A 27,874-nucleotide genomic window follows, 5' to 3' on the forward strand; every position below is an offset into this window, starting at 1 on the left:
CTGACTGGACATTAGACGTGAACAAGGAATTTAATAAAGTTTTAACATTATGAATTTAGCTTGTTGTGTTTTTATTGGCACTTCTTGCGCAGGGTGTAAGATAGGGTCCTAAAACTTCTACAGTGTTAAAAGTGTTATTACAGGCTGTCTAAACAGGATTCAGGCAGTTCTTAGGAATAGGACACATATTTTGGCAAGCTTTTTGCTTGAAAAGACACTTTTACACTACTGAAAATGGCAGATGAATAAGTGAAAGAATTTCACTTTCAAAAATATTGATATTGTACCTTTTTTTGTATCTTTTGAAATACATTATCAATATATGGTATCAAACCCCCAATCTGACTTACTAAAGATAATGCTTTGTTACTCCACATGGTGGCACTATAATCAAACGAATAGGGTAAACCTACGGTGAAGAATACTGGTTGTTAAATTCTGGCTGACAGCATGCTGTCCAATCACAGACGAGCATCCCAAGATGCTAAAAATGATCCAGTCTTTAACTGTGTGTTTTTTATTATTGCAAGATGTATTGAAATCACAATATTCTATTCGTCATTACCGTGCAGCCCTACCACACACACACTGAGCTCCTGTGTGTCCTAACACTAGTGATCAGTGCAGCCGGTGGAGCCGCCGCAGCTGCTGTGCCCCCTCAGCAACTTTACACCAGCGTCCCCCTCCACACTGATACACACATCACTTCTCCTTCTTCACTCATCTGTCCGTCCGTCCTTCCGTCCATCTGTCCTTCATTCTGTTCCTGCATTTTCCCTCATTTTCCATTTCTGTCTTCTTTACTTCTGACTAATTCATTAATCCATCCATCCTTAATCAGCTGTTGTCTCTGCGCCGCTCCGGCGCTCCTCACTGGCTGTTACAGACCGTGCTCTTCCCTCCGGCCGCCGCCGCTTTCTTCCGTCTCTTATTGAGCAGCGGATTGCTGGACGTGTCCAGGTCCTTGATCTTCACCTGGTCGTAGTCCACACGCATGGTGGCCAGAGCACTTGTCATCTCCTCCTACAGAGAGAGACAGAGAGACAGAGAGAGATACAGCGAATAGAAAAGTAATGAATACATTAGAATATAAATGAATAATAATGAATAAATTAGAATATAATATAAAGAAAGACAGACCAAAAGCAAAGAAAATATTAACAAAGAAATAAAGTAAAGAAATAAATAAAGAAGTCAAAGAATGATTACAATATAATCGAGTATAAAGAAAGAAAGACCAAAAGCAAAGAAAAAAGTAAGAAAGAAAGAAAGAACAGAAAAAGTCAAAGAATGATTACAGTAGAATAGAATGTAAAGAAAGGTCAAAAGCAAAGAAAATAGTAACAAAGAAAGACAAATAGAGACAAAAAAGGGTGGAAAGAAAGAAAGAAAAAAAGAAAGAAAGAACGAAAGGTCAAAGAATGATAACAGTATGGATGATGAATAGAACAAAACAGAATATGAAGAAAGAACAAAGAATTAAAAGAAGAAAAAGAATGGTAAACAGAAATAAATAATTAAAGAAGAAAGGACAAATTAAGTAAGAAAGAAAGAAAAAAACAGAAAAGGTCAAGGAATAATTACAATAGCAAACAATATAAAGAAACAAAGCAAAGAAAGAAAAAAAGTCAAATGGGGAAAGGAGAGATTGGAAAGGACAAAGAATGATTACAATAAAATAAAATTTAAAGAACAAAAGAACAAAAGCGAAGAAAACAGTAAGAATAAATGATGAATAGACCAGAATAGAAAGAAAGAACAAAGGATTAAAAGAAAAAAATGAATGAAAAACAGAAAACAATTAAAAAAGAATTAAAGAAGAAAGACAAAAAAGAAAAAAGAATGGAATAAAATAAAATAAAAAGAAAGAATATTTACAAGAGTAACAAAGAAAGGAAAAACATATAAAAAATAATAAAAATAGGACAAAATAGAGTAGAAAGAACGAACCATGAATAAAATAATAGAACAAACAGAAAAAAGAAGGTGGAAGAATAGAAAGAATGAAAGTATAATAAAGAAAAATAAAAATGAATAGAACATAATAGAATAAAACTACTCTGAAAGCTGAAAGAGCTGTTATTTGAGGTAATGCTGCCCCCTTGTGGATTTCGGTGCAAATAAAAAAAATCATAACATCATATAAAATAGATTAATTAAATAATTTGATTATATATTTCATATAGTATATAAGTATATATTAATAAAAGGTGTTTAATTATATTAAAATAAGATATTTTATTCTGTAAAAGAAAAAAATGACTGCTATTTTTTTAATGTTGTGTTGTTATGAATCTACACTAAATGTTCACTAGGGGTCAGTACTGACTGCAGCTTTACCTTCACTTCATCCCACATCTCTTTATCCTCAGTGAGGACCCTCGTGGTGTGCAGGGGGGTTGGAGGGACCACCATAGATTGCTGGAAAATAAAACAGACTATAAATAACTTGGACAAGTTGAACTTACCTTTAGTTTAATTTAAGGTAATTTGTTGTCTCAACTTTCAATACAATAAAGTATTGTTTATTGGACATATTGAAATATTTAATTTATTTGAGTTATTATGCATTTAATTGATGGTTCTTTTACACCAATTGCTTTGTAATAACTCTACTTTGAATTCAGGGAATAAAATAGATTAATATTTATTTTTCTTTATTGATATTCTCAAATAAAATCTAGCAGCTCAGAGACTGATGCTTGCTCTTACAGCCTACAACATAGACACCAGGCAGTCTCAGTCATAATATATGATCTACAGATTTACCTACGGTAGCCTGGAGGGAATCACACAATCAGTTTCACTAATTTCGCTATTTATAGGTATATATTTGAGTAAAACAAACATTGTTGCTTTATTCTATAAACTACAGACAACATTTCTCCCAAATTACAAATAAAAATATTGTCATTTAGAGCATTTATTTACAGAAAATGAGAAATGACTGAAATGACAAAAAAAGATGCAGAGCTTTCAGACCTCAAATAATGCAAATAAAACAAGTTCCTATTCATAAAGTTTTAATAGTTCAGAATCAATATTTGGTGGAATAACACTGGCTTTTAATCACAGTTTTTTTTCATGCATCTTGGCATGTTCTCCTCCACCAGTCTTACACACTGCTTTTGGATAACTTTATGCTACTCACTCCTGCTGCAAAAATTCAAGCAGTTCAGTTTGGTTTGATGGCTTGTGATCATCCATCTTCCTCTTGATTATATTCCAGAGATTTTCAATTTGGTAAAATGCAAGAAACTCATCTTTTTTAATGGGTCTCTTATTTTTCCCCAGAGCTGTATGTTGTACCAAAAGCCAAGCGGCCAATGGCAACAGTTCTCTGTTTAAATGTTTTAAAATAGCTGAGTAATATTTGGAACAACTGCATTTTTACATAAAACAGACTTAATGTGTTTAAATGAGTTCAACATATTGTGGGTTTACAGTATAACTACACACACACACATACACACACACACAAACTACTACAACACTCACATTGATCCAGGGGTGGTTCATGAACTGTGTTATGGTCATCCTCTCATTAGGGTCAGTCTTCAGAAGCTGGTTAATCAACTGTTTGGCTGAACAAGAAATAAGAGACAAAGTTAGAGATACACACACACACACACACATACACACACACAGATATATCTACACAAAATATCACAAACTCACACTCTTTCACACACGAGAAGCATTTCAACTAGAGGCCGACCGATCGATCGGCCAGCCGATTTAATCGGCCGATTTTTGTTATTTTTTTATCAATCGGCATCGGCCGATTTTCTTATTTGGCCGCGCCGATTTTAATCCGGCACATCTGCGGGCAGCTACTTGGAACGCAGCGCAAGGTTTCAAGAGTGAGCAAGACTTTCAACGGGTAAGGCATCCATATTTACAAGCCAGTGTCCCAAAGTCTATATTTTCTCTCATGATAAGTAATCTGTGATGTTGCTTCATTTACTGAAAAAGAATAGAATTTCAACTGCATCGGTGTTGTAGCATTTCTCTCCAAACGAAACTATGCTTAGCGTTGATGGCAGGAGTGCATTTGGAATGCGCCCTGACTATGCAAGGCAAGCCCTATCTATAAGCTCTAGTATAAAATAACTGACGTCTCTTCTTCAGAAACGAAAATCTAAGTAAATAAAATCAAATTAACACTTGATATTTTCAGTATTTAAATTATTTTAGACGAAATGAAAAAGGGCAGGACTAAAACTGTTTAAGGATATTCGCAGCATCAGCTGCGCTGAAATAATAATTACTGGTTAGTCAGGATTATTAGAGGACTGTACTTCTCCTTATATATAAACAGTGTTGGGCACGTTACCAGTAAAAGTAACTATCGCGTTACTTTTTATTATTCGCCCGTCAAAAAAAGGAAATCAATTATGCATTTACTATTATTATTAGAAAAATAACAAAAAATAACAAACGAAAATAAACCCAAAATGTTGACAAAAATATAATCTAACGAATTTCAAAAAAATAAAACGAAATTCTCCACACAACCAAAGAAAATTACTAAAACTTGTAATACTGAAAAAAGCGGAAAAACGCGTCTGGGGATGAAATTTAACAAACCAAGCCACACTCAAAAGAAATATGTATATATAAAACAAAATAATGGACAAAAACAACAATTTAATGCCCGTTAAAATGGTATTAATATAACAGCTTCACCAAAAGAGAATAGAGCTTAGATCGTGCCCAAAAAATCCGACGGAGCCCGTGCACATTCTGCCCAAGCCCGAACCATAAACTGTCATTATGAGCCTGACCCGATCCGCCCCATAAACTGTCTGTTTTCGGGCTGATTGAATGAGCGAAATATAATCAGAATTATGTTAATTAACACTGTAACATAGAAGCATAGAACTATTATTTAATTTAAATGATTTTTAAGAACAGCTACACACAATGCTGCAAGTCAAACGCGGAGGCGTTCACGTGCGCCCAGAGCTACGTGATTACAGTTTTCATTTTTATTATAGTTTAATTTTATTTTGTTTTTATTTTTTCTGTTCATTTTAGGGTGGGCTTGCTAGCGCGAGTGCTTTACACAAGAACTAACGGACCACGAGTGCCGCGCGCTCGGCACAACAACTCCCGCTGTACAACTCCGCTGTACAACAGCACTTATAAATAAATTAAACACAAAAATGAGGGTATTCTATCAGTAATTTCAGTTCGTTTTAGTTAGTTTTATAAACACAAAATACAGTTCGAGATAGTTATGTTTTTCCTTTTAATTACCGTTTTTATTAGATTCAGTTAACACAAATGTTTTTCACTTTCAATTTTCGCTATTTCGTTTGCTTTAGTGAACAATAATAATTGGTTACTTAGCAACATTGTGATTATCACACCAGACCTTTATATAAAATAAAAATAGGAGCCTGATTTCGGGTCGGTCCTCAGGTCAGGTGGGATTCGGGCAGAGAATCTAAGCTCTAAAATAGAAAGCAGCAGCACCACAAAAACCGGAGCAGCTAAAAAGAGCTTAACGTCCTTAATTCGGAACTTGGGTTGTCCACGGCAATCACTGAATTGATTAGAGCACGCAAATCGTCACAATTGTGCCTCACTTCACCACGCCAAACCACAGGCACAGCGGCCAGAAGCTCAAGTTCACCGGACAGAGGAGGGGTTAACCAGGGCAAAGCGAAATAAAAAAAAAAAGTTCATAGAGCTGCTAAAGTAACGTGCAGTAACGGGGTGTCGGAAATGGTAACGGCGTTATAGTTACAGTCATAGTAATTAGTTAGATTACTCGTTACTGAAAAAAAGTAACGGCGTTAATAACGCCGTTAGTTTTAACGCCGTTACTCCCAACACTGTATATAAATAAGCTTTATTGTAAACGAATTAATAAAACAAATAGTTTCTAAAATAATGGAGTTAAAATAAAACATCTCTTTTTCCTTCACTACAAACAGACATTAAATCATGCCGCCTCCTGCTGTTCTGCTGTAAAACTCACCCGTTTAAAGCGGTTTGCGCTGTTAGATATTAAATGAAACGATGAGCAGAATTTTCTGTTTTGTCGGGTTCTACTTTAGAACCCCCTCCAGACTTTTCTGATAAAAGCTCATTTTATCCTGAACCTATAAAGTCCGCGCTCTTCAGCTTTCTCAACTCATTTTCCGCTCACGCACCGAACCTCCAGTACAGCTGATGAGACGCGTTTCTCTGGCTAAGGAGCTCATTTGAAGAAGAAAAAAAAAACAGATAAAGCTATATTTAAATTACAGCACCTGTCTGTTTTTGCATTATTTATAATTTTATTCTTAATTTAAACGTCACCCATTTTTGTAAAATAATAGCTGCAGCCCTAATGTGAACATTTTATAACATTGTCCTCCCATGTCCATTCGTTTTCAACTGCATGGAGTTGAAGAAGAAATGAGCTTTGCCGTTTTGGAGTAACTATCTAAAGTTGTCACATTATGGAAGTCTTCTTGCACTCTGTTAAACATATTAAAATGAATAATTAATAGACTAACAGACTGCAACAAGTCATACATTTGTTAATTAGTAGGCCCCTACAGTAAATTTTATATAATAGCCAACATAATATTTCTACTATAAACATGAATATATAGTGTATATAGAACATATGTTATATAATGAATAGAATAAAATGTTATGGATAATACAATCTAAATAAAATTAATATTTTTTTATTAACATACAGTTGTGGTCAAAAGTTTACATACACTTGTAAAAAAACATAATGTTATGGCTGTCTTGAGTTTTCAATAAGTTCTACAACTCTTATTTTTCTGTGATAGAGTGATCAGAACACATACATGTTTGTCACAAAAAACAGTCATAAAATTTGGTTCTTTCATAAATTTATTATGGGTCTGCTGAAAATGTCACCAAATCTGCTGGGTCAAAAATATACATACAGCAACATTAGTATTTGGTTACATGTCCCTTGGCCATTTTCACGGCAACTAGGCGCTTTTGGTAGCCATCCACAAGCTCCTGGCAAGCTTCAGGTCGAATGTTTGACCACTCTTCTTGACAGAATTGGTGCAGTTCAGCTAAATGTGATGGTTTTCTTGCATGAACCCGTTTCTTTAGCACTGTCCACATGTTCTCAATGGGGTTTAAGTCAGGACTTTGGGAAGGCCATTCTAAAACCTTAATTCTAGCCTGGTTTAGCCATTCCTTTACCACTTTTGATGTGTGTTTTGGGTCATTGTCTTGTTGGAACACCCAACTGCGCCCAAGACCCAACCTTCGGGCTGATGGTTTTAAGTTTTCCTGCAGAATTTGGAGGTAATCCTCCTTCTTCATTATCCCATTTACTTTCTGCAAAGAACCAGTTCCACTGGCAGCAAAACATCCCCAGAGCATAATACTACCACCACCATGCTTGACAGTAGGCATGGTGTTCCTGGGATTAAAGGCCTCACCTTTTCTCCTCCAAACATATTGCTGGGTGTTGTGGCCAAACAGCTCAATTTTTGTTTCGTCTGACCAGAGAACTTTCCTCCAGAAGGTTTTATCTTTGTCCATGTGATCAGCAGCAAACTTCAGCCGAGTCTTAAGGTGCCTTTTCTGGAGCAAGGGCTTCTTTCTTGCACGGCAGCCTCTCAGTCCATGGCGATGTAAAACACGCTTGACTGTGGAGACTGACACCTGTGTTCCATCAGCTTCCAAATCCTTGCAGACCTGCTTCTTGGTGATTCTTGGTTGACTCTTGACCATCCTGACCAATCTCCTCTCGGCAGCATGTGATAGCTTGCGTTTTCTTCCTGATCGTGGCAGTGACACAACTGTTCCATGCACTTTATACTTGCGTATAATTGTCTGCACAGTTGCTCTTGGGACCTGTAGCTGCTTTGAAATGGCTCCAAGTGACTTCCCTGACTTGTTCAAGTCAATAATTCGCTTTTTCAGATCCACACTGAGTTCCTTTGACTTTCCCATTGTAGCTTTTGTAGCTGAGTCTAATCACTGGGTCAAATGAGCCCTATTTAAATGGGCTCATGAGAAGTCAACAGCTGTAGTCAATCAGAATCACTTACAAGAAGTGAAGAGGCCATGACATGAAGCTAATTTGATTGACACAACTCGCTACATCACCAAAATTGACAAATTTTGTTGCTGTATGTATATTTTTGACCCAGCAGATTTGGTGACATTTTCAGCAGACCCATAATAAATTTATGAAAGAACCAAATTTTATGACTGTTTTTTGTGACAAACATGTATGTGTTCCGATCACTCTATCACAGAAAAATAAGAGTTGTAGAACTTATTGAAAACTCAAGACAGCCATAACATTATGTTTTTTTACAAGTGTATGTAAACTTTTGACCACAACTGTATAGTGATATAGTAACATTAAAGTCACTATAAAATGCTAACCTTATTTTCAATAAATTGTGTGAAGTTTACAACTGTTGTGCCTCCTCTTACTAGTATGATTTTAAGCATGCCAAATAAGTATAATACGATAGCATATCGGCCCTAAAAATCGGCAGGTCACATCGGCCATCGGCTGACTCTGACCACTAATGATCGGTATCGGCATCGGCCTTAGAAAAACCCATATCGGTCGGTCTCTAATTTCAACCCATTTGCTGAATTCTCCCCAGTGATTTTACGCTCTATACGTGAGGGGATTAGAACCAGTTCTAAATCTAAAACAGAATTATTATGAACCAGGGCTTCAGTTTCAGTAAAGACTGTGTGTGTTTTACAGTGTTGTTAAACTAACACTGCTTGCTATATGAGCTCACTGCAGATCCACAACAGCTGAGGCATTTACGGTCTTCTATTTACTAAAATACACACACACACACACACACACACAGTAAATCAGGAGCTTAATATAGTTTTTAATATCTCCAAATCCCTCCTACTAGCTAGCACATACTAGCAAGCTGGAAGGGTGAAGGTTACCATGTGCTTTCTCTGACTTCTCCTCTGATGTGAAGCTTCTGAAAATCTTCTCAAAAACCACTACAGTGCAAGGCTCAACACGCTTGGAGCAGCATAAACACTTACTGCAACCTTTGTTCTGTCAGCTAACAGACCCCAGCCTGAGGGATGACTGAGAGAAGAAGGGGCTGTCCATTATTCTCGTTGGAACTTACAGATGGCTGTGGCATCACCAGGGATTAAACCAGGGATTTCCCAATTACAGAGCCAACACTCAGATAAATTACTGTGATTTTTCATCTACAGCTCTGGAAAAAATCACTTCAGCACTTCAGTTTCTGAATCAGTTTCTCTGATTTTGCTATTTATAGGTTTATGTTTGAGTAAAATGAACATTGTTGTTTTATTCTATAAACTACAGACAACAGCTGATGACAAGCTGCATGCCCAGGAATCGAATCAACGATCTCCCTGTGTCTAGGGTAAACAATTATTTAGGAGTATTTTATCCTCTTCAGTAACACAGATGACATGAAGTTTCATATATAATTGTCTTGTGATATATCGAGAAATGAGTTTAAGAGTGTTACATAAAAACACAGCAGTAAAAACATTTTATAATCATCTGCAGTATTATACTACGTAAAATATATACAGCTCTGGAAAATAATTAAGAGGGCACTTCAGTTTCTGAATCAGTTTCTCTGATTTTGCTATTTATAGGTTTATGTTTGAGTAAAATAAATATTCTATGAACTTTAGACAACATTTCTGCCAAATTCCAAATAAAAATATTGCCATTTTGGGCATTTATTTGCAGAAAATGAAAAATGTCTGTAATAAGAAAAAAGATGCAGAGCTTTCAGACCTCAAATAAGTTCACATTCATAAAGTTTTAAGGGTTCAAAAATCAATATTTGGTGGAAAATAAGTTTTCATGCCTTATCTTGGCTTGTTCTCCTCCACCAGTCTTACACCCTGCTTTTGGATAACTTTATGCCACTCCTGGTGCAAAATTTAAGCAGTTCATCTTGGTTTGATGGCTTGTGATCATCTATCTTGCTCTGGATTATATTCCAGAGGGTTTCAATTTTGTAAAATCAAACAAACTCTTTTTTTTAAGGGTTTAAGTGGTCTCTTATTTTTTTCCAGAGCAGTAGTTATTCATATGGCACTTTGTATTTTTCTTCAATGCATGCAGCCTTGCCAGATCACTCGGCTCACCATATGGGTGTTTGTGACTTTTTTGAATTCAAATGAAGCTACAGAAGTAAGCAATTATAAGTTTTAAATTATAATATAATAATTTTAAATTAACCTCATTGTAAGCTATAGTTCTACACATCCATATTCTGCCATTTTCAGCTTCTTTTCTGTGGTTAAAAGGCGTCTGCTCTGTGTGTGTGATGCTCGTATGTATGTAAAGTCACTGCCTGCTGTTTCCTGATTGGCTGGACGCAGTGTGGCAGACTAGGGGCGGGGCTGCGTTTAACGCAATGCAACCCAGCATCCACCGCAACATGAGTGGGCTCTCTCTATTGAAATGAATAGGATGGGTCGAAGGTAAAGTGCTAGTGGACACTTACCAATACATACAGTTTACTGTGTAAAATACATCCTAATAACTATAGTCTGTCTGATCACATGATTTTTGGGCCAGACCAGAGACTGTAAAAAAAGATGGACGCCGTGTCTCTGTTCCCATTCATTCAATAAAAATGAAGCCAAATCAGAGGAGGGAGAAAGACTGTGGAGAGCAGCCTACTCATTTGAATAACCCCGCCCCTGAGGGCTGCCTCGCGGTCACAGACTGCAGAGCAGGCCGGAGCGGAGCTGACGGTCTGTTATTGGTCCTGCCCATAAGCAGCCCTTTTACCATAACCACACCTTTTTTGAATAGAGCTGAATAACGTTTTAAAAACCGAATTCTGTAGGGATATAAAAATTTGACAATATAAGCAGAGGTTACACTAGCTGTTGCATTTAAATAATGGAGGTAGAATTACAGTATATTAGAAAAAAACGTGATTGAGAGTGATTGAGAGTTTTGCCATTGAAACCTATGGGGATGGGTGGGGTTACACAGCTTTCTGCAGCCAAACAGCAGGGGGCGCCCGATCTGTGGTGGCTTCACTTTTAAGAGACGATGCTCTGTCCAGCTATATACAGTCTATGGGCCAGACACACACAGGCACACTGCTTTTTACATTCAGACACTTTATATTCAGGCTGGACTCACCCTCTTCAGACACCTCAGCCCACTCCGGGTTTGGGAACTCGTACTGGCCCATTCGGATCCGCCGCTTCATTCCAGGAGAAATGGCCTGGCCCGTGTTTGAGTAAAACGGTGGGAAACCGCACAGCCTGCATAAACATCAAACAACAATATCATCAGTTCAGCAGGTGGACAGCACATAGCTGTAAGCTTAGTCTGAACAAAGCTGAACAAACACATAATCACAGTTTCGTGATAATATTCTTATTGCTATCTTGGGCAATGTATCACGATAGTATTGTATCATGAGATTTTTCATTCACAACATTTTATTAAGAAGTACTAGCTTAAGCCAGTAAATTATAAAAACAATAAAGCATTGCTTTACACACGCATTATTCAATGCTTATGAATATGTTATGACGCCTTTTGTAGTTACACTGCAAATATAATATTACCGTTACTTTCCACCAGCAGTTTATGGTGGTGTTAATTGCGGAAGGCTCTGCAAAAAGATGCGCACCAAACTGACCTAAGAATAACACATCACACACTGCATTTATATACTCACAGGATGTACATAATCACACCCAGAGACCACATATCACACGACATGTCGTACTTCTCAGGGCCCAGAACTTCAGGGGCTGAGAGATGAGATGAGATAGATAGAGAAAGAGAAAGAGAGAAAAAAGGACACAAAATTAATGACACAACATTTCATATAACAAAAAAATCAACATTCACACATATATAGTAAAAATACCTAAAAAATACCTGTGATAAAAACATGGTTCTTGCTCCATTTTAAAAGTCAAATTTAATGCTTTTTAAGACCTCAATAAATAAAGTTTAAGGCCCAAAAATGTAGTCATAACTTCTTAAGTAGAAAATAATTTGTTGTATTAAAAATTAAAACTTAACATTTCCCATTTGTTATTAATTTTCTTTTTTCAATTTTGTTCCAATGTGATGTAGAACATGTTAGCATGTTAGTTAGCTCACTGCTAATGTTAGCTAGCTCTCCGCTAACCCTAGTTTTTCCCCCAGTAACGTAGATAACCTGACGCTAATGTAAGTATGTTAGCTAGCTCTCTGCCAATGTTAGCTAGCTCTACGCTAACCTTAGTTCTCTCCCCAGTAACGTAAGCCAGCTTGCCGCTGATGTCACATTCGCTAACCTTAGTTCTCTCCCCATTAACATTGGCTAGCTCACTGCTAATGTTAGCTAGCTCTACGCTAACCTTAGTTCTCTCTCCAGTAACGTTAGCTAGCTCTCTGCCAATGTTAGCTAGCTCTACGCTAACCTTAGTTCTCTCCCTATTAACATTAGCTAGCTCACTGCTAATGTTAGCTAGCTCTACGCTAACCTTAGTTCTCTCCCTATTAACATTAGCTAGCTCTCTGCCAATGTTAGCTAGCTCTACGCTAACCTTAGTTCTCTCCCCAGTAACGTTAGCTAGCTTGCTGCTGATGTTACATCTGCTAACCTTAGTTTTCTCCCCATTAACATTAGCTAGCTCACTGCTAATGTTAGCAAGCTCTACGCTAACCTTAGTTCTCTCCCCAGTAACGTTAGCTAGCTTGCTTGCTGATGTCACATTCGCTAACCTTAGTTCTCTCCCCATTAACATTAGCTAGCTCACTGCTAATGTTAGCTGGCTCTACGCTAACATTAGTTCTCTCCCCAGTAACGTTAGCTAACGTAAGAGAACGGTATATCGTACACTTCAGTATTCCGTACAGTTGAGCATTTAAACAATAAAATACTTAATAATAAACTATTGTTATGTTTGAAATATAGTCTGGGGCCATTGTCAATCCTTCCTCTTTCCATTAAAACAGGTCAGTGACCATCCACGTTGTGTTTTCTCTTGAAATTCCGGTAGGTAGGGAGGAACTGCCCGCGTCGCCGAAAACGGGTGGGTGGGGAAGGATTAACAACGTTGAGGCTAAGGGGTGGGGAAAACTTTATCGACTAGTTCACGTTAGGTTTTACCCACTTTTAACATCGAATTTCACCCAAAATGCAACGTTAAACATCCAACTAACAGCATTTGTTGTAATATTTGATTGAGGAATTAATAATCATTGTTTATAACTTACTTTAAAAACGAGCTTACTTCAGCTCCACTTCACCACTCATAGACAGCTAGCTTGCTTGCTTGCTGATGTTACATTCGCTAACCTTAGTTCTCTCCCCATTAACATTAGCTAGCTCACTGCTAATGTTAGCTGGCTCTACGCTAACATTAGTTCTCTCCCCAGTAACGTTAGCTAGCTTGCTGCTGATGTCACATTCGCTAACCTTAGTTTTCTCCCCAGTGATGTTAGCTAACTTTCCGCTAACGTTAATATGTTAGCTGGCTCACCACTAATGTTAACTCTGCTAACATTAGTTCTCTCGCCGTTAACGTTAGCTAACTCACCGTAACATAAGCTAGCTGTACACTAATGTTAGCTAGCTGTACGCTAATGTTAGATAGCTCTACACTAACCTTACTTTTCTCCCCAGTAATGTTAGCTAGCTCACCACTGATTTTAAAGAGCCACTAAACCCCCTGATTTCAGTTGACTTCACCCCTGGCTCAGTTTTGAAAAATGCTCAAAATTGGTACTGTGTGAGGGGCACTGCAGTGACTAACACACACATGGATAACTCGCACTGGATAAACAGAGGATTATACTTCAGAAATGAATACTGAGAAATAAAGCAGTAAACGAGTCAGAGAAAATTACTGTGAAAGAAACCTCTCACTCACTCACCCGGCCACAGCTCACAGTGAGATTTACCAGGTGAAATACCGGGCTGAGCTCAGAGTAGCCGTAGCAGCAGCAGCAGCCTGTGGGGTTTATATAGCTAAATAATGCTAGCTAGCTCAGCGCTGTTCACCGGGGGAAATACTGGAGCTGAGCTGAGAGTTACCGCGGCAGCAGCAGCCTGTGGGGTTTATATAGCTAGCGTTAGCTAGCTAGCTTAGTGCTGTTCACCGAGGGAAACACCAGGGTTGTGCTGAGAGTTATTGCAGCAGCAGCCTGTGGGGTTTATATAGCTAAATAATGCTAGCAAGCTCAGCGCTGTTCACCGAGGGAAATACCGGGGCTGTGCTCAGAGTTACCATGGCAGCAGCAGCCTGTGGGGTTTATATAGCTAAATAATGCTAGCTAGCTCAGCGCTGTTCCCCGGGGGAAATACTGGGGCTGAGCTGAGAGTTACCGCGGCATCAGCAGCCTGTGGGGTTTATATAGCTAGCTAATGCTAGCTAGCTCAGCACTGTTTACCGGGGGAAATACCAGGGCTGTGCTGAGAGTTACCGCGGCAGCAGCAGCCTGTGGGGTTTATATAGCTAGCTAATGCTAGCTAGCTCAGCACTGTTTACCAGGGGAAATACCAGGGCTGTGCTGAGAGTTACCGCGGCAGCAGCAGCCTGTGGGGTTTATATAGCTAGCTAATGCTAGCTAGCTCAGCACTGTTTACCGGGGGAAATACCAGGGCTGTGCTGAGAGTTACCGCGGCAGCAGCAGCCTGTGGGGTTTATATAGCTAGCTAATGCTAGCTAGCTCAGCGCTGTTCACCGAGGGAAATACCGGGGCTGTGCTCAGAGTTACCATGGCAGCAGCAGCCTGTGGGGTTTATATAGCTAAATAATGCTAGCTAGCTCAGCGCTGTTCCCCGGGGGAAATACTGGGGCTGAGCTGAGAGTTACCGTGGCATCAGCAGCCTGTGGGGTTTATATAGCTAGCTAATGCTAGCTAGCTCAGCACTGTTTACCGGGGGAAATACCAGGGCTGTGCTGAGAGTTACCGCGGCAGTTACCGTGGGGTTTATATAGCCAGCTAATAAAACAATTTGCAGCCAGGATATTGTTACTGTAATCACACATTCAGAAAACAAGAAAAAGAGAAGCGATGGTAAAAGCATTAGCATTAGCTTCTAGTCTAGCCTGGACTTATTTTGGCCTCCCAGTTTTTTTTTCTACACTGTATGTTACGTCTTAGCTTCTCTTTTGTGGACACAAGACTTAGAAGTTCAGTTTAACATTTAGCAATTTTATTTTCTGACAGTTTGGGACCAAACTTAAAAGCAGAAAATTGGGTGTGAAACTTATACACGATAATTATAAAAAATATTTTTATTTTCTCCACATTTTACAAGTATAGTGAAGAAGAAATGGGTTGCCACAATTTTTTTATTCCAGAATTCCAGGAAACGAATATGATTTTTTCACTTTTTGCATCTTTTAACAAAAATCTGAATCTCAATAAAATATATATTTTTGAAATTAAGGCCCAAAAATGTAGTCAGCTTGGTTGGTCAGTTTAATGTTTATCAATTTAATATTCTGACAGTTTAGGGCCAAATTTAAAAGCAGACAATTTGGTGTGAAACTTACATATGATAATTATATACAATAATATTTAATTTTCTCCACTTTTTACAAATATAGTGGAGAATTTTTTTTTTCACTTTTCTGATCTTGTAACAAAAATCTGATGGTATAATCCAATCTACTTTTGTTACAAGAATGGAAAAATCTGATCAGAAACATGGATGAAAAATGCATGAAAGGCCTTTTCTTCCTTACTGCACTAAATGATCAAAATTAAATATTTTATATATCTACTTTATATTTTAGCATTGAACGGTCTAAATAAAAAAACGATTAACTGGTTCCTGTAGCAACTCAGGAAGTGAGGAAGTGAGGTGATGAGCTGCTCTCTAGTACCAACAACACCATGTTTGCACAAAGCTGCAGTTTCATCAGCACTAAGCAGTGCTTTTACTAGAAGTTAGGGTTTATGTAAACCATGAGGCATGAATATAATAATAATCTGTTAACAACACATTAATAAGAAACTTTTACAGGCCATGAAACCAATCATATGATTAATTTTCTTTCTTTGATTTATTTTTGATGTCACCCATCACCACCAAACCACCTGCAGTTCATCAGCAGCCCACTAGGTAGAGATCACACCACCAGCAGGGGACCCACACTAACTTACCGACGTAATATGGAGTGTAGCAGGGCGTCTGCAGAGGATTGTGCAACGACGTTTCCTTAGCAAAGCCAAAATCTGTCAGTTTGAGGACGCCGTTGGAATCTTTACTGTTGTACAGCAGGTTCTCTGGCTGCAAAAAACATTTATCATGTGAGTATAAGGGAATATTTCTGACAATCCACAAAAATAGCCAATAATAGTATTTAGCCACTTGCGCCATTTCATTAGAAACACTGAGTGTTTTTTTTTTAAAGAAACAGCACCTCAAATATATATATATATATATATATATATATATATATATATATATATATATTTATTTAGGTGGTGTATCCCTCCACTGATACTCTTATTCACTGCTGTCATCCATTTTCCCTTCTCCTCCCACCCATTTCTTTGCTTCTCCTGGATGTAAAAGTCACATTTTAATTCTATGTGGAAATTTCATGTGATTAATTGACATTAAATTATAAAAATATACTTTTTGGTAGTGTTTTCATAATAATTTTTGAACTTTTATACTAATATATCCAATATAAGAAATTTTGATGGTTTTAGATTTATACACATGCATACACAAAGTTACCTTGATGTCTCTGTGTGCGATGTTCATGTTGTGTAGATACTGAATGGCTGTGCCGATGTCCCGCATGATCTCAGAACCCTCTATATAAACACAAAAAGAGTGTAGATACACTTTGTTTATGTAACGATGTGCATTACTGCTAAAAGTCTGTAACTAAAATAGTCAAACAGTGTTTATTATTCATTTTTAAAGACAAAATATGGTATCTCATAGCAAAGAACTCTCTGAGGATGTAAGAAACAGAACTAATGCTCTCCATAAAAGATTGTCTAGGCTGCATATAAAGAAGACTGCTAGTGCTGTCCCATGAAAAGGTATAATAAGATATTTGCAGATTATTGATGAGAGGGGTGTATTCACTTTTTTGGGAGATACCATATATCAAACCAGTCAAAATCAGTTCTTATATTGCACTTAAAACAAACTCACCACATCTAGTTGAATTAAATGACGTAAATAATTCAGGGTTATCTGTGTGTGTGTGTGTGTGTGTGTGTGTGTGTGTGTGTGTGTGGTTGTACAGTGAAAAGGACAGTTTAGGACACTTGTTGTTTATCTTCCTAATCAGACTTGGACTTAACAGAGCCGGAATAGAGGGGGTTTTGTTTGGGCGTTTTCTGGGTTAACTGATGATTGTGGCTTCCGGCTGTGTGGGTTTATGTGTACATTCTCAGCAAATGTTAGTTAAGAATATAAATATAAACACTTTTTGTGTGAGCAGATCTCAATATATTTCCAAAAACAAATGTATGTTTCTGTAAATATGTATAAATAATAAATATAATACTAATACAAATATTACTTTTTTATACACAGTATACTGTATAAGTGCATATATTTGTGGACACATATTCTAAGGACTGTATTCAGCTTTACTTTTTAGTCACATCCATTGCTGACACAGATGTGCAAATGCACACATAGAGCTTGTCGAGCCCCTGTAGAAAAATGCTGCTAATAGAACAGAATAGACTACATCTTGAATCTGTTGAGTAAAACTGAACATTGGCCAGTGTGCTCATGACAAGGCGAAGTGAATTGTGGGAGTTGGAGTAAGGCCTCACTTCTATATATATATATATATATATATATATATATATATATATATATATATATATATATATATATATATATATATATATATATATATATAATACTGTGTATTGCATGTGTGTGTGTGTGTGTGTTAGCAAAAACCTACCTCTTTCTGTAAAGGCTTGGTCACCTCTTGCCTGAATTCTACTAAAGAGTTCTCCTCCTTCCATACTGAAACACAAACACACACGAGCACACACGCGAAACAAACACACACACACACACACACACACACGAACATATAACATTTTTTTTTCAGTATAAAACTGACAAAAAGAGGTAAAGAAGCTGTTGTTAGAGGGACACTCATAGAAGACCTCTCGACCAATCATGTTGAAACTATCTGAGATAGTAACTATAACTGAACTGTAATATATTCATATAATAATAATAAATAATAATAATATAATATAACTGAAAAATATATATATAAATTGGTTATTTATAGATTACATACAGAAGTCTTCCGGACATCAAAGCCATTAAAATGGTATTGAATGGTGATCTGGCACTGAACACACTTACATCCCTGACCATAACACCAGAGCACAACAGCCTCTGTTTGAGTGAGGAGTGAATACTGGGGGTCTGTACTGGGGTTCTTGCAGGGCAAAAACAAGAGAGAATGAAATAGAAAGAGAGAGAGAGAGAGAGAGAGAGAGAGAGAGAGAGAAAGTAAGAGAGAAAGGGTGAGATTGTACTCAGAAAAAGAACTAAGGCCTCATTAAATCATGGAACATTTTTTGTGAGAATTTGGCAGAGTAAACCTCCCGTCTCAAAAAACTGCTGATGAAGCAGACAGAAAGAGAGAAAGAGAGAGAGTGTGAGAGATAGAAAGAGATCGAAAGTGTGAGAAAGAAAGAAAGAAAGAAAGAAAGAGTAAGAGAGAGAGAGAAAGAGAGTGTGGGAAAGAGAGAGTATAAGAGATATAAAAAGTGTAAAGAAAAAAGAGTAAGAGTAAAAGTGTGTGTGAGAGAGAGAGAGGGGGAGGGAAAGAAAGACATAGAGAGATGGAGAAAGAAGAGGGAGACAGAAAAAAGAGAAAATAAAGAGAGTGTGAGCAAAAAAGGATGAGAAAGAGAGAGAGGATGAGAAAGAGCAAATAAAGAGAGTGAGAGAGAAAAAAAGAGAGAAAGAAATAATGAGAGAGATAGAGAGGACGAGAAAGAGAAAGCTAGACAGAGAGAAAAACGTGTGAGAAAGAGACAGTATGACAGAGAGAAGGCCAAGAGTGTGAGAAAGAAAAGAGAGAGTGAGAGGTAGAGGAAGATATAGAGAGACAGAGAGAGAGAGAAAAGAGAGAGCACAAAAAGTGAGTGAGAGGTAGAGAGAGATATAGAGAGACAGAGAGCAAAGACAGAAAGAGAGAGCGAAAAAGAGAGTAAAAGTGGAAAAAATGCAGAGAAAGAAAATATGCAGAGAAGGAAACGTAAAAGAGAGAGAGAGAGAGAGAAAAGAGAGAGAGAGAGAGAGAGAGAGAGAGAGAGACAAATTCTTTCACAAGCTCCACAGACATGCTTCTCGTGGAAAAACACCAGCCCACCGTCTTGTAATACAGCCTTAACCGAGGTTTACTGTAACGTTGAACCCAGTGTTGCTAAATCCAGGCCTGACCTCAGAAACCAGAAGGAAACTGTGGAACTAACGGCTTTAAAAAAAAACTGCAGCAAACTCACTTTCTCTACAGCATTATATTCCTCAAAGAACATATCAGTGTATGGGAGGTAAATCCTGCCAAAAATAAAACTGAAATGAAAACACTAAAATGAAAATGCAAATACCGTTTTGCTCTTTCTTTTCCCAAACATGTGTGAAAATATTATGACAAAATTAAAAATGAGGAATTAAATCACTTCATTTGCAATTTAATTTTTCACTTGAGCATGGGTCATACGTGACAAAATTAAAATTAAAATTATAAAGGCTTTTTGCCATTTCATTTTCATTGCCATTCGGCTATTTCATTGTCAAATCTAAAATGAAAAAGCTAATTATAAAAAGAAAAATCAAAGCTTCACTTTGGGCTTGCTTTTTCTCGATGAACTGCATAATAAATGACAAAACTAAAATCGAAATGCAATGGTAACCTTTTTATTTTCCTTTGCAATAGGCTGCATGTCTGACAGAATTAAAATGAAAACGCAAAATGGAAAAATAAATAGCAAAGTGAGAGTTTGTGATTCAGTTTTTGGTGTGGACTGCGCTTTAAGTGTCAAAAATAAAAGGGAAACGCAAAGGAAGACTGGCGCTCCCTGCTGGTGATTTAGTTTACTTTTTATACATTTCTTTTTCTTTTTCAACTTCACCAGCATGCATAATCCACCTCCCATAATCAGTGGATGCCTTTTTGTAGGCTTTTAATTCAATAACACTGACACACCTGAAACCATCTACAGTTGTGGTCAAAAGTTTACATACACTTGTAAAAAAACATAATGTTATGGCTGTCTTGAGTTTTCAATAAGTTCTACAACTCTTATTTTTCTGTGATAGAGTGATCGGAACACATACATGTTTGTCACAAAAAACAGTCATAAAATTTGGTTCTTTCATAAATTTATTATGGGTCTGCTGAAAATGTCACCAAATCTGCTGGGTCAAAAATATACATACAGCAACATTAGTATTTGGTTACATGTCCCTTGGCCATTCTCACGGCAACTAGGCGCTTTTGGTAGCCATCCACAAGCTCCTGGCAAGCTTCAGGTCGAATGTTTGACCACTCTTCTTGACAGAATTGGTGCAGTTCAGCTAAATGTGATGGTTTTCTTGCATGAACCCGTTTCTTTATCACTGTCCACATGTTCTCAATGGGGTTTAAGTCAGGACTTTGGGAAGGCCATTCTAAAACCTTAATTCTAGCCTGGTTTAGCCATTCCTTTACCACTTTTGATGTGTGTTTTGGGTCATTGTCTTGTTGGAACACCCAACTGCGCCCAAGACCCAACCTTCGGGCTGATGGTTTTAAGTTTTCCTGCAGAATTTGGAGGTAATCCTCCTTCTTCATTATCCCATTTACTTTCTGCAAAGAACCAGTTCCACTGGCAGCAAAACATCCCCAGAGCATAATACTACCACCACCATGCTTGACAGTAGGCATGGTGTTCCTGGGATTAAAGGCCTCACCTTTTCTCCTCCAAACATATTGCTGGGTGTTGTGGCCAAACAGCTCAATTTTTGTTTCGTCTGACCAGAGAACTTTCCTCCAGAAGGTTTTATCTTTGTCCATGTGATCAGCAGCAAACTTCAGCCGAGTCTTAAGGTGCCTTTTCTGGAGCAAGGGCTTCTTTCTTGCACGGCAGCCTCTCAGTCCATGGCGATGTAAAACACGCTTGACTGTGGAGACTGACACCTGTGTTCCATCAGCTTCCAAATCCTTGCAGACCTGCTTCTTGGTGATTCTTGGTTGACTCTTGACCATCCTGACCAATCTCCTCTCGGCAGCATGTGATAGCTTGCGTTTTCTTCCTGATCGTGGCAGTGACACAACTGTTCCATGCACTTTATACTTGCGTATAATTGTCTGCACAGTTGCTCTTGGGACCTGTAGCTGCTTTGAAATGGCTCCAAGTGACTTCCCTGACTTGTTCAAGTCAATAATTCGCTTTTTCAGATCCACACTGAGTTCCTTTGACTTTCCCATTGTAGCTTTTGTAGCTGAGTCTAATCACTGGGTCAAATGAGCCCTATTTAAATGGGCTCATGAGAAGTCAACAGCTGTAGTCAATCAGAATCACTTACAAGAAGTGAAGAGGCCATGACATGAAGCTAATTTGATTGACACAACTCGCTACATCACCAAAATTGACAAATTTTGTTGCTGTATGTATATTTTTGACCCAGCAGATTTGGTGACATTTTCAGCAGACCCATAATAAATTTATGAAAGAACCAAATTTTATGACTGTTTTTTGTGACAAACATGTATGTGTTCCGATCACTCTATCACAGAAAAATAAGAGTTGTAGAACTTATTGAAAACTCAAGACAGCCATAACATTATGTTTTTTTACAAGTGTATGTAAACTTTTGACCACAACTGTATCTCTGTTTGTGTCCCTCACTTTGTGACACTCACTGTCAGTTTGTAGTCAATCCCCCATCAGTTTCTGAGCTGGCTGTGATTCAGGCTTAAGCCCTATCCGTACAGGATTAGTTTCTCAGGGGGTTCTGGGTTAATTTTCTTTTTTATGGGGGATCCTCTGTGATTTTATTCCCGTCCGGAACGACCATGTATGTTTTTTCTGAGACATCCTCTGAGAAAATTACAGGCTGAATTATCTACTGTTTTTCGCTGAACTCTGTGGACCTTCAGTAATTTTAGTCCCGTATAGCTATTTGTCCACTGCCGTGCACCGTAATTACACTTTGGGCAAGAGTTTCCATGGAAATCCACGTAAAGCAACAGCGAGTGGAAATGGAGGAGCTACTGAACGCGATGTCATGTGACCAGGAAAGCCTTAAAACTCACTGATCCTGCTGTTTTTTCAATTGCAGTCCAGATGCAAGAATTTCATCACTGAGTAGAAGTGTAAAATATTTTTTACAGACGTCCCCCTGAAAAACTAATCCCGTCAGGATAGGGCTTTACACTGTGTTTTTACTGCTGTTGATTTGCAGTGGCGCCATATTGGATTTCCAAGTAAGAAATCTGACTTGTAGGGGCATTCCAGTTACAATTTCCTACTTAAAAATTTTGAAATGACTAAATCCAAGATTAAATAAAGCAAATGGAATGTGATTCTTGTTTTATTTACCACCACTAAAAAAATAAACACTTTGAGTTCCTCCAGAACTGAGCTCTTCACTCCTTACCAATTGGACATTTTTTGTCGTTCACAACTTAACTGTTTATTTACGCAAACATTTTTTTTAGAACTAGTGGGATTTCCCTCAAAAAGTTGGCTTTTGCAAACGATACTACAAGTTGTTTCCCTGAACTGTTCACACAAACCAGAAACCCACATACGCCATAAAACTGCTGTGTCAGAATACATCAGAACAGAACAGTTGAACAACAAATGCTCTCAGTCACCCTGAATGACTGAAGATGTTTGAGTGACTGGTATAAAAGCAAGGGAAATTATTTGCATTTTTCAGTAGAAAGTAAGGGAAAAAGATTGAAACAGATTGAAGAGTAATTCACTGACCTGGCCTTCTAATATAACACTTCATTTTCTCTTAATCTGGTCAGTGAGAGCTTTTATTTCATCATAAATAAATCAGGTTGGGATAATATGAAAATATGCACAATAAACAAGCAGGATCTTTTCCAGATGCCTCAGAGCTTAGAGAATTTACAGATATACAGATGTGTATCGCTTGATCAAACAGTGTTAAAGCTCACCTTCCGTCGTTTTTTCTTTCATTTTAAAATGTCTAGTTGTGGTCTCTAGTATGAATGAATGACATGTGAGCCGTTTTTGTAAAAAAAAAAGTGCTCAGGTGTCTCTGTATAGCTCTTTTTTAATGGACTGTTTTAGGGGTGTGTCCAAAATGACCGGATTCCAGCTTTGCTCATGAATATTCATACATGCAAACAGCATGCAAATATCTCTCCTCTGATTGGCTAGGAGCACTGCGACGCCCCTCCACCGCTCTGCCGCTCACTGCCTCCCACCTCCTAACTGATGAGCGGTGATGTTGCGTCGCTTCAGCTCCGCCTCTGGGAGTTTCTCGAGCCGAGGTGGGCTGGTCTGTGATTTTCTGCCTACGTAGGCAGAAAGATAATTCAAAATTCACCCGTTTTACGGAGGGGGGGAGGGGGGATTTCTTTGCTTAGCTCCTGCAGACAATGGGGGCTGCAAAACAGTTTAATGTGCAGGTGTACACATTCAACTCGGAGAGACCTACTGTATTCCACAAAAAACAAGAAAAATCGGATTTTCGCGGAAGGTGACCTTTAAAGACTACAGCAGCAGTAAAACTGTGCTCTGTGTTTGTGTGTCTGTGTGTGTTTTTATGAAGCTGACTCACTTGCTACTCCCTTTAGTGCAAAACTAAAAGCTAAGCTAAAATCTCAACTAAAATAAATGTAAGAAAGACAAGGCTCAATTATCGTAACTGGTCTATAGAGCCTGTAGGCTTCTGTTTTGCACAGTACAACTAGCAAGATCACATCTCTTTTTTCATGACTGTGTAAATAAAAAGGGGTCAAATCAGATTTGATACACTTTCATATGTGTTCCTAAATCAGATACGTATTCGATCCATGGATATGCGACATGTATGCGAATGGTCAAATTCATGCGGAATTCATGAGTCTTTTTGCTTTTACGCATTAGCATTAGCATTACATGCTTCTCTCTCATACCCACACATCTCTTTTGGTGCAGCTGTGCAGCTATAGCTGCAAAAAAACAGCAAAAGCAAACCACCTGGCCTTTTTTCACCTCCTCGACCTGAGCATGAACTTCAGACCAGCTGTTTACTCTCCACTCCAGCAAAAGATGCTCCACATATGAGCTGCTTACGCATCCATTTCAATTTATAAAGCTACGAGTCTCTCGTCTCTCTAATATGAGTTTTTTTTGTAGGTGGTGACGTTTATACGGGTATCAATGTGAGCATGTGAGTCAGCATTTCAGGGACTGATTCATTTACATTACACACAGATACAGATCACTTACATTTGTGAATGTAAACTGTCAAGATAGACAAATCTGATCTGAGCAAAAAATCGGATTTGAGCAATGTGGCTTGTAATGTGAATGTAGCTTAAAAAGAGGGAGGCCTTTCCATGTGACAAGGGAGTTCTAATCTGCGGATGGGAATTAACAGTAAACAAATTGAGAAGGGAGGAGCCACAGACTAAACATCTTACTCAATTTAAAATGTAATAAAGTTTGTATTTAAGGCTCAGTTGTTGTCCAAACTTAAAAAATATATTTTTTGAAAGTTATAAAACATTTTTTTATTAAACTAAGCTAATTTAAAAAATGCTCTGTCATCATTGACTGGGTCTTTTTATGTTGGCCTGACTTCACATGTTTACACTGGGTGTGAAAAAGGAGGGAAATACTGTGTGAACTGTGCAATACTGGAGACTTTAAAACCACAGCCTCAGAGCAGCAACTTACTTCCTGAGGTGAGTTCCTCAGTACAAGTGTGTGTATGTGTTTATATGGGTGTGTGTGTGTGAGTGGTGTGTTGCTCATGTGCATCAAAAATATGTTACCACATGTTTTATTAATGAATTTGTTTATTTCTAAGTTTCATTTTCTTCCCAATTTACACGGCCAATTACCCAACCCACTTATTATGACTCCCCCTATCACTAGTTATGCCGCCGATACATGTGAAGTCAGACTCCGCCTCTTTTTGAACTGCTGCTGATGCAGCATTGTCGAGTAGCATCACAGCGTACTCGGAGGAAAGCGCAGCGACTCGGTTCTGATACATCAGCTCACAGACGCAGCCTTGTGCTGATCGACATCAACCTTTGGAGTGATGTGGGGAGAGAGCGCCATCTACTGTACCCACCCAGAGACAGAGAGCAAGACCAATTGTTCTCTTTCAGGGCTCTGGCAGCTGATGGCCACTCGGAGCCTCTGGAATGTTACTTTTAACATTTCCATAATTTTAGTGTTCAAATGGGAGCGGTATGTTGTGTTAAAAACGAATATGTTACAATTTTTTTATAGAATGTTCCAGGATCATTAATTTTTTATTTATTTATTTTATTTATTTTTTCATTACTAGTGATGCCTCAACACAAGGAGGGTGAAGACTAGCACTAGCCTCGTCCAACACATTATACTTTACATTCAAAATGTCGTCACATTGATTATGGTTGATCTGGTAGCCATATAAAAGTATCAGCTAATGATGGTGACTGGTGGCATCTGGCTAAAACTGTCCATGCATACAGAAAAGTGACATATATAAGCCCTATTACATATCCCACAGGTCAGTGTTCTTTAGTTTCCATGGGACATGCCAAAAGTTTTGGGACATGATACATTATAATTCTTGTCTCATGACATTTCACATGTCAATATATATGACATGTTGCCCATAATAACGATAATATCACAATATATTAGGACATTATATTTATCAACTAATATTCCTCACCACAGGTTAACCTTATTCATTAGATTATAGCGCCACCATGTAGAATAATCAAGCATTAACTTTAGTTAAATTATGTTTTTTACTTAGTGAGTTTAAAGTTCCTATGTGTCAAGAAAATATCAAAATATGAAACCATGTATCGATATCATACGATACAATCAAAACAATACGATATATCGCAATTTCAATGTATTGTCCCACCTGTACCATTCACCATCTAACCAGCCTACAGCCTTTCAAACTGAATTCATTAGGGTGCTTTAACTCGGACTGCTTTCTTTCAAACAAGGCACAATAAAAAACAGCCAATCGGGAAAGAGGTGATTTAAATACGGAATCAGTAAGAGAGGTTGGGAAGTGAGTAAATAAGGTTTTGTTGTTTGGTGAAACAGTAGGAAGTAGGCTAAAACCATTTACAGTCAGTGTGACCATATGCTGGTGACTGAGGCCTGCAGTATGCATTACAAAGAAGTGGGAGTGGAGCATGCTGGGAAATGTAGTTGAATCAGTGACCTTTCCTCACCATTCCATGATAATGAGCAGACACTTTTTTCCATGGTACATGTTTTCGTAGAGGCTGAGGATGCGCACTATATACGGCCCTCCTGAAACCCGCCAGTGCAGCTCCACCTCGCGCCGGGCCTTCGGGCTGTCGTACAGGATCTGCAGGAGGAAAGGAAGAGGCGGTTAGGAGGGGAAAAGGGGAAAAGCTCCATTAACCCAGCAGACTGGAATGCTTTTGCTCCTTTATCTGATTAGATCCGGCGTGTTTGGAAGTTCTGAGGAAATACTAATGTGTAAGAAGTTCAGGAAGCTTTTTAAAGCTTTCAAATCAGCTTTAGATGACAAATAAAGAAGCTAGGATGAATTACAAATGGTGAAATCCGCATCTCCATAAAAGTTGTCAGCAGAGGGAAGCATGTAGAAACACTGCACTGACTTTGTACTTGATAAAACACAGTGGATCAACACCAGCAGATGACAGACATGTCTCTCCAAACCATCACTGATCATCAGTAAATTTTACATTTCATTTGGGAATCAAGGGAGCAGAGTCTGGAGGAAGAGTGGAGAGACACATAGTCCAAGCTGCTTGAGGTCTAGTGTGAAGTTTCCACAATCAAACAGTGATGGTTTGGAGAGACATGCCTGTCATCTGCTGGTGTTGATCCACTGTGTTTATTATATCAAGTCCAAAAAAGTCAATGCAGTGTTTTCCTGGAAAATCTTACAGCATCTTCAGAACTTCTTACAGAGCTTCCCTCTGCTGACAACTTTTATGGAGATGCGGATTTCATTTTTCAGCAGGACTTGGCACACTGCTCACACTGTCAAAAGTAAAAATCGGCCTTATATAATATTATAATTTTACTGGTTTTTGGGTTTTCATTGGCTGTAAGCCATAATCATCAACAATAAAATAAATAAACACTTAAAATAGATCACTCTAGAGTATCCAATTTTCAGGGCAATTCATAATATCCAGTTTACATGATCTCATGATGTTTTTGCACTGTAGAGTAGACCGGACTCATTGGAGAAAACTCACACAGACAAGAAGAGACCAAGTATACTGCATCCAAGCAGGGAATTGAACCCAAGACTCCAGCATTTTCCATACTTTAACAAATTTCTCTGATCTGAGTGGAACTGGCATGGTTTCATAGAGTTTTCAGCTCCTCTCTGGACCCCAAAGCTAAGCAGTTATTCACCAGAGAGCACAATGCGAAACCATCCATCCGTGTTATGCAATTTACTGAACTATCTAAATTCAGTGAAGCGCGTTGGGAGCGTTTTTCTCTGGGACAGACTCACACTAATCATCACGTACAGTGAGTACCTGTGCCTGCTCCTCTCTAAAGTACACAAATATCTGACAAAAGAGGCCAAAAGGAAGCAAAACTGGCAAATAGAAAAGTAAACAGACTGCAGAAGCAAGAAAAAACAAGCCCAGGACAAAGCAGAGTCATAGTTTTTGCTGCTTGTACATA

General features: G+C 38.2%; 1 protein-coding gene across 1 annotated transcript in view; it reads right to left on the minus strand.

Annotated features, from left to right (window-relative positions):
* Positions 1 to 501: 501 nt before the first annotated feature.
* The window catches only part of mapkapk3 (MAPK activated protein kinase 3), a 56,395-nt gene continuing 29,022 nt past the window's right edge, over positions 502 to 27,874 (minus strand). The window contains exons 2-10 of the mRNA XM_022682383.2: positions 26,407 to 26,546; positions 17,914 to 17,978; positions 16,713 to 16,792; positions 16,130 to 16,256; positions 11,694 to 11,769; positions 11,147 to 11,271; positions 3,499 to 3,584; positions 2,341 to 2,421; positions 502 to 1,023 (exon numbers count right to left, since the gene is read on the minus strand). Coding sequence (XP_022538104.2) covers positions 871 to 1,023; positions 2,341 to 2,421; positions 3,499 to 3,584; positions 11,147 to 11,271; positions 11,694 to 11,769; positions 16,130 to 16,256; positions 16,713 to 16,792; positions 17,914 to 17,978; positions 26,407 to 26,546 — 933 coding nt within the window. The 3' untranslated portion in view covers positions 502 to 870. The remainder of the gene's footprint in view (positions 1,024 to 2,340; positions 2,422 to 3,498; positions 3,585 to 11,146; positions 11,272 to 11,693; positions 11,770 to 16,129; positions 16,257 to 16,712; positions 16,793 to 17,913; positions 17,979 to 26,406; positions 26,547 to 27,874) is intronic.

This window comes from Astyanax mexicanus, chromosome 24, assembly GCF_023375975.1.
Source record: "Astyanax mexicanus isolate ESR-SI-001 chromosome 24, AstMex3_surface, whole genome shotgun sequence".
Classification (NCBI taxonomy): Eukaryota; Metazoa; Chordata; class Actinopteri; order Characiformes; family Acestrorhamphidae; genus Astyanax; species Astyanax mexicanus.